Source organism: Notothenia coriiceps, unplaced genomic scaffold (genome assembly GCF_000735185.1).
Source record: "Notothenia coriiceps isolate Sejong01 unplaced genomic scaffold, NC01 NC01_scaffold00017267, whole genome shotgun sequence".
Lineage (NCBI taxonomy): Eukaryota > Metazoa > Chordata > Actinopteri > Perciformes > Nototheniidae > Notothenia > Notothenia coriiceps.
Genome location: NW_011349968.1, coordinates 1 through 8,194, shown reverse-complemented (window position 1 = coordinate 8,194; position 8,194 = coordinate 1). Strand labels below are relative to the sequence as shown.

The 8,194-nt window shown below is 42.3% G+C and overlaps 1 protein-coding gene across 1 annotated transcript; it reads left to right on the top strand.

The window, feature by feature from the left end:
* Positions 1–267: 267 nt before the first annotated feature.
* Positions 268–4,174, top strand: LOC104950229 (transcription cofactor HES-6). The gene is made up of 4 exons (XM_010776716.1): positions 268–502; positions 1,860–1,946; positions 2,031–2,112; positions 3,279–4,174. The coding sequence occupies exons 1-4, from the start codon at positions 413–415 to the stop codon at positions 3,725–3,727; spliced, it is 708 nt and encodes a 235-aa protein (XP_010775018.1). The 5' UTR covers positions 268–412; the 3' UTR covers positions 3,728–4,174.
* The last annotated feature ends 4,020 nt before the right edge of the window (positions 4,175–8,194 follow it).

Below are 8,194 nucleotides of genomic sequence, written 5' to 3'. Positions count from 1 at the left end.
GTAGCTATATGTACACATGACAATAAAAGCCTTGAAACTTGAAACACACAGTTGATATGATGTGAAGAGAGAAAAAAACGCAGTGGTCGTTGCCCTGACACAACAGCCTGTGAGATTAAAGCCAAGGAGCCCCTGGGGGCGCGAGCCGGGGGCTGGCCGGAGACAAAGGGAGCGCACGCTGATTGGCTGCGGCCGCGCGCGCTCTGTTGTGCAGCTCAGCCCCCATTCACATGTTAATAAGCCCCTATAAATACTAACAACAGACACCCAGCGCCGGCAGCACGTCTCACTAGGATTGCACAATAAACACAGGGCGCCTCGCTTCTGCCTGAGAGCTTGTTGTCGATTTTTTTTTAACCGGTTCCGTTTGCCAGCTGCTCCTCTGGAACAAGGAGCCTCAGATCAGACCAACATGGCCCCCTCGGCTCGACCCAGCAGCTCCGAACTGGATATGGATGAAGACGAGGAGTCCTACTATGGGATTCAGAAAGTCGACAGAAAGGTACCAAACCCCGGATTAATGAAGGAATGATCAGGAGCTATTTGGAGACACTTGGGATTTAAGCACTTGTTACACCGGTGAAGCTCTGCGATGCTTTTACTGCAGAGGTTAACGCCAAGGAGGTGGAAGAAGTACTCACTCAGATCTGGTACTTTAGTGAAAGTAGAAGTACCGGAGTGTAGGAATACTCTGTTAAAGTAAAAGACCTGAATAAAAAATGTTACTCAAGTAAAAGTAGAAAAGTATTATCATCAAAATATAGTGAAAGTAGCGACAGTAAAAGTAGTCATTGTGCAGATTGGTCCATTTCAGAATAATAGATATGATATGTTTTATAATGATTGATCATGAAAGTGTTCTCAAAGCTGGTAAAGGTGCAGCTAGTTTGAATGACTTTGTATACTGCAGGGTAGCTTGTGGATTTACTCCAGGTGGAACTAAAGTCTGATTTAACACTTGATTATATTTCACATCATTCATCCACATCTGTAAAGTAACTAAAGGTTTTACATACATGGAGTGGAGGAAAAGTACAGCATGTACCTCTGAACTGTAGTGGAGTAGAAGAACAAAGTAGCAAAACATTGAAATACTTAAATAAAGTACAAGTAAACATCATGAGTTTGAATGGCATGACGTAATTGATTCTCAGTTAATTTAATCCACATAGTGTGTCGACACCACACAATACTGAACATGAGAAATACCAATGCTATGTGCATTATACGCCTTCCATTTTTCTTACAACTGATACAAGTTATCATTTGTTCACTGTTGTGGCTTTACGCTAGTTAAACACGTGACCCTCTGTTGTGCATTTACGTTATAATTTAACCTCAATAACATTAATTGATTCCTAAAATAGATTAAGTCCAACATAGTGTATCCAAATATTCAAAGCTTATTCAATCCAATATTATTTATTTTTTTACAATTTACTAAGTTAATCACTACTACTGCTACGTTCACTTACTTTAATATGCTCACTTTCCTAATGTATACTTATTTGATTTATTGTATCTCACCTCTTTATTTGGTATGCTAGTCTCCTTGGTTTATTGTTGCCATATATCTGCATGTTCCTTTTTGCTGCACTGTACATTTTACCATTACATTACATTACATGTCATTTGTTAGACGCTTTTATCCAAAGCAACTTACATACATTCAGTACTGTGGACAATCCCCACAGGAGCTATTTGGGGTGAAGTGTCTCAGGGACACAACGACATGCTGACTGCAGTGGGACTCAAACTTGCTATCCCCTGATTAGAAGTCCAGCACACCATCCACTGAGCCACATTTCCCCACTTTCTGAAGATGAATGGACGTCTGATTGTGTTGTCTGTGTTTTCAGACCAGGAAGCCTCTGGTGGAGAAGAAGAGGAGAGCTCGCATCAACGAGAGTCTGCAGGAGCTGCGCACTCTGCTGGAGGACTCAGACGTGAGTTCACCTGAGGTCGCCTGGAGCCGAGGTCCAGAGGAGGGTTTTCTGATGGAGTTTCTAACGTTTGTGTTTCCCGCGCAGCTTCATTCTAAGACGGAGAATGCGGAGGTGCTGGAGATGACGGTGAAGAAGGTGGAGGAGGTGCTGAAGAACCGAAGCCAAGGTCTGCACAGCTCTGTTAAAGCCTTACAATCTGACACTGTTTTACTCTTATATCTTCAGACCTAACATCTAGAGCAGTGGTTACAAACATGGGGGTTGCGGCCCCATTAAGAGGTCACAAGATTAGTTTCATGGGGGTGTAGGAGAAGCAGGAATAAACGTTTGTTCAACCTGAATTCCTGGATACTTTTGCTTTTTTAGGGGTTAACATCTTAATAAAACCTGGAACGGGGTTGCTGTTACTAAGCTTGGGGTCAGGTTCCCATTAGGGGTCACATGATGCATTTTAGGGGTCGTGGTAGAAGCAGAACAAATTCAAATGTCTTCGCCGTGTAATTTCTGGATACTTTTGCTTATTTAGGGCTTGATATTATTCAAATAAAACCTGGAGCCTAGAGCAGGGGTTACTAACCTGGGGTTCGGGGGCCCCATCAGGGGTCACAAGATACATTTAAGTGGTTGCAATGGCAGCAGGAAATAACAGCATCCAGGTAAATGCATTCTTAGACATTTGCTTATTCGTATGGCTTAAAGTTATTTCAATGACGCAGGAACAAATTGCTCTTAGTAAGCTGGTTGCATCGTGTCGTTGCAATTGATTCAGAAGCGTCACAAGTAGACTTTTACTTATACAAATAATGGTATCACAGGACAGCTACAACTTATTTAGAGGGAATACAGGATAGTTTGTGGTATTTTAACAATAGGTCGATTCTACTCTTATAGAATGTCATATTTTTAGGGTTGTTTACTGTCTATCTGAAATGTCCTACTTTAAAAGGAAACACCTAACACGCTCAATCATTTCTCCTGTTCTGTTTCTGTATGTTGTGTTTTATGTTTTGTTTTAATGGCCTTACTACAATTACTCAAGGGACAACTCACACATTTACAGTTCTGAAGTGACTGTTATTTTGTATATATTGATTGTCGTGCTTTTATTTATGTCTTAATGTGTGCATATGTATAAGTGTGTCTGTTGATTGTGTATATATAGGTATATACATAATACACATTTCTATAGATATTTCTATTTGTATTTTTGTGTTCGGGATTGTGGGACTGTGGGAAACGGTATTTGGATCTCTCTGTCTGTACACACTTTGACTTGACTGTTTCTCAAATAAACAAAAGTAAGCCACACTCTTCCCCCCCTCTCCTCCACAGAATCAGACACCCTCTCCCAGGAAGCCAGCGAGAGGTTTGCTGCCGGCTACATCCAGTGCATGCACGAGGTCCACACCTTCGTGTCCACGTGTCCCGGCATCGACCCCACGGTGGCGGCGGAGCTCCTGAACCACCTGCTGGAGTGCATGCCGCTGAACGAGGACCACCTGCAGGACGTCCTGATGGACCTGATCACGGACGCTTCTTCTGGGAGTAACGGCAGCAGCTCTTGGCACGGAGGTGATGAGAGTCTCTGTTCGTCCTCGCTGGCCTCACTCGGAGGACAGAGGATTTCCTCGTCCTCCGCCCCCTCCCCCGCCCCGTCCACCACCTCCAGCGAGGACCTGTGCTCCGACCTGGACGACACCGACAGCGAGCAGAACCAGAGCTCCAGCGAGGGCCCCGAGACCCCCGTGACCTACCCGAGGTCCATGTGGAGACCCTGGTAGGGGTATGGATATGCTGGAGCAGCTGAGCCTGGAATATTCAACCCTACCACACAGAAACACTTCAAAATAAAAATGTCCTTTGGAGCTGAAACATGCATTGAAACCTATCTTTGTGTGGTGCAGGAATGAGTCCTAAAGCCTGGAAATGAGTCAGCATTTACCACTTCCCATTCTCTCATTTTAAAGTCAATGGTTTTTTGATTGACATATAGGGAGACCGGAATATTCAACCCTACCACATAAAAACACTTCAAAATAAACATTTCTTTGGGTGGTGCATCTTGCATTTCTTGGCTCAACTAGCCCTGGCCACACACATGGATTTCTAACTTCTGGATCCCCTGGAGATCAATTTGTTGTTGTGTGGAGGAACCATCTTTTTCCCACAATAGAGTGGTGCAGGAATGAGTAAAAAGACCCGGGAATGAGTCAGCATTTCACCACTTCCGGTTCTCTCATTTTAAAGTCAATGGTTTTTTGATTGTTTTTTGGTAACTAGCCTGAAATCAGGTCTGTGGTTAAAACAAGCTGAAGAGATTTCCACGTTTTGTTCTATGACATCAAATACTGCTGAAAGTCCGCTTTCGTGTGTCTTATAAATGGCGGTTGGTAACAAGTGAGTAAAGGAGACTATTAAACGTCATCACGGCGAACATTAGCCGCCTGTAGCTTAGTGGTGGTGATACGCAGCCATGTGACCGTGATGTAGCTCATTCGTAGCATTAGGCTAGCCTTTTTTCTTCTGCCGATTGCATTTACGCTTCAAAAATGACAAAGTGGTGTTAGTATGTGGAGAAAATCCAGCTGAACAAAACGTGTAAGTATCGTTATTTCCACAGATCATATTTTCTGCAATATACCAAAATCCAATGGAAAAATCTTATTGACTTTTTGTCGAGGGAGCCCTTAGGGTGCTTACTTCCGGGTTTGCCTTCAACAATATGTCATTATCGCACCACCCTATTGAACACTACACGTGTAAATCGATCCCACTGCATTCTGGGAGATGTAGGAAATCACTCAGTGAGGTAGAAATAGAGAAAACACTCCTTAAGTTCTTTGGATATCTTGGGATGTATTGAGTGTTAAACGATGGGGTTCCCTTTATCTCAATACAGGGGTCTTTCCTGGACGTACACCCCCTCTCTTTCCTTTTCAGTATGTTGTGACTTTTCCTCACACCTGAAAATGGATGAAACATTCACTTATAACCCGGGAAAGGACAGACGAGGAACAGATCACACTTTCTTTCTTTATTTTTGCAACTCTGTGTATATAGGATTTGTATGTGGAGAAAAGCTCTTGTAGAAACCGAGAAATTTGGCAATGACTCTGATTAATATAAATATTTCTATTGTATTTCATAAAGGCCTGTAGTTTATCGGACCAGTAGCCTCCTTCAGAATGACCACTTTATGTTGTAACGATGTGTAGAAATGCCAGTAAAATGTCTGAATTTGATAAATAAAATAATGTAGGTGAAAAGCTGACGACTCAATGTCTGAGGGCAAATAATATGTTCTCAAAGTTGGTATAAAATATTGGAATCTACATTTATTAAGTGATTATTTTTTTAAAGGACACCAGGTTAATGTCTGTTAAGTGAGTGACTTGTCCTTCCTGTTGTCCTCTGGTCAAATTTGTCCTGTCAAGGTCCTTACACACCAAACTGACACCAAAGAACACGTCCCGACGGAACGTCGCCTCACGTCTCCTGCGCCTTGGCCATGTGTCGCACTGGAACACACCGCAAATACTTCAGCCGACGGCCAAGAAGCACGTACGAACTGCGCATGCGTGAGTGGCAATAACTCTCCTTACCAGCAGGCGGCGGTAGTGTGTATTCGTCATTCAAAAGAGGCAACAACCGGAAGACAGACTGCGTGATAACCGAGAGAAGAAGAACAGACTGCGTGATATAAACAAACAACAAATAGTGTGCATTCCATTTTCACTCTACAGCTAGAAGCTCATGGGGCTTTCCCCAACCTGTGTCGAGAGCTGGAGTTAAATGAAATCTCAGATTTGTTTGGGTCCCTCACTTCCGTTTCGCTTCTCATGCACTGATTCGCTAGCTGAACAGCCAATCAGAGTGATTTATTTTGCCTCCTGATTAAACATGTCGAATCGGCGGTGGAAGGTGTCGGCACGGCTGAAAAGACACGACGGTGCGGGACACACCAATCTGAGTAGGGCGACACGATGCTTATTGATGGCCCGACATCTAACGACGCCGCATATCGGCTTGGTGTGTAAAGGCCCAGATACACCGGCCAGTCATCTGAGAAGTCGCCGACGCCGACACCGACTGTTGCGTCGCCGGACTCTCCTGCGTATTTGCCGACTTCGCGCACTGGAACACACCGCAAATCCGAGCCGAGCACGTATGAACTGCGCATGCGTGAGTGGCAATAACTCTCCTTACCAGCAGGCGGCGGTAGTGTGTATTCATCATTCAAAAGAGGCAACAACCGGAAGACAGAGAAGAAGAACAGACTCCGTGATATAAACAAACAACAAATAGCGTTTTTCTTTCCATTTTCACTCTCGTCCATTGAAAACATGAACGAACAGGAGCAGGACGAACGGGAGGTACTGGAGCTAGCAGCTCTTGGACTCACGCTTGTGTTAAATCATTTGGCGCACACCAGTCCGAATAGGGCGTGCCCACGCTCATGTTCGGCCCGACTCCCATTTACTGCCGATTTCGGGCCGGTGTATCTGGGCCTTAAGGACCTTTAGAAATGTTTATTTTGTAGGAACACTTATAAAAAAAAAGTACGATCACTACTTCCATTAAGTGTTTTATTTATAGCTTCTAGTAAATAAAAGATAAAAACAAGACATGGTCGTCTGATCTTAACAAAAGTAAAAAGAAATGCCTTTTATTTTACTCAAACATAAGGTTTACATGTCTGTACATGATGTCTTTTGAACATAAATACCAAAAAGAAAAGTAAAACTGAAATGTTGGTGATTATTTAAAGTATATGCTCCATAGTAAAACCATGTGCACAGTTGATGGGAAGACAAAGCAAAGATTAAGTTGTTGTTATTTTAGTTTTACTTGCTTGTAAGCGCTTTATAAATGTAATGTATTATTATTATCATTATCATTATTATTATTTGGCCCATTTCATTATCTTTAAACAGCAACTTATGTGGCGTACAGCAAAGAGACCAAAAGCATCTCTCACTATCTGTTGTCCAAGTAAAATAACTTATTAGAGTTTATCCATTAGAGTAAAATCTATTGTTTTATTCAAATAAAACAAAATGTAAAATATAAAGTAGACGTAAAAAGCATCAACTGATTCAAAGGGTGTAATCGAATGTTTTGGTCTTTGGTCAATAAGTTTGATTTGTTATGAGATATTTAAAAGTAGGTCCATTTTGAACATGTTGGTGATGCTTTAAATAGTCTTAAAATGTCCTATCATGATCTTGCCTTACTCCTCAGTTTATAAGTGGGAGTTGCATGGCTTTGTGCAGATTGAACTCCTTTGCCTACCAAACCAAACGCTAAAAGTCCATATAATCAATTGAGACACTGAAGAAAGTCTCTCCTCTTTCTTTTTAACACCTTCCTCTCCTGGATTTGTTCCTTGAAGGAGGAACCATGAAAGAGTCGCACCTCTTCATAGTGACTTCAGTCTCACCTCAGGAACAACGAGCACATTAACAAAGGCCTGTGAGATCCTGTCAGCAGCTGCAAAGACCCTTCCTGATATAAAAGGAGAGTGAGAAAGAAATCCAATCTTTCGCTTCACAACATATCCAATGCCGATGGGCTGCATTTCATATTTGGTGAAAATCACACATTTAGTTGTTGATTTGTCGAATGATCCTTTAATCTTGAAGGAATAGTTAAGAAACCCAGAGGGAAGCTAGAGGAGGATTTAGGCCCCGGCCACACGGAGACGAAAACGAACCGAGGTCGATTTAAAAAAAGTCTCAAGAAACATGTCCGTCCACACGAGACCGCTCGACCCGCTGGAGAAGCTGTAGTACATATGCCGGGCCTGTAAGTGGCGCTGTACTTCCTCCACAAAATACACCAAAAGCAGCGAATAAGACCCCCCGAGTATGGTTGCCATGGTTGCCCTTCTGTTTAGTCTCCGCGGTGGATTCAGCAACATGTAGTTCATGTAGTTCTCCATGTCCACTTATTGCAAGTACAAAGGTATTATATTGTAAAATAACTAGGGCCGGGACTCGATTAAAAAAATTAATCTAATTAATTACAGGCTTTGTAATTAATTAATCGCAATTAATCGCATTTTTAATCACATATAAATATTTGACCTGAGAACAGTGAGAAGCAATTTTTTCTCACATGGATTTTAGTATACCATTGAATAATGACTGAATACATAAGCTTAAGCAACAAAACATTGTTTATTTTTATCAAGGTGGTACTTAAAGACCAACAGAAAAATAGCAATTTTTAGTCCATAAAGTGTAGCA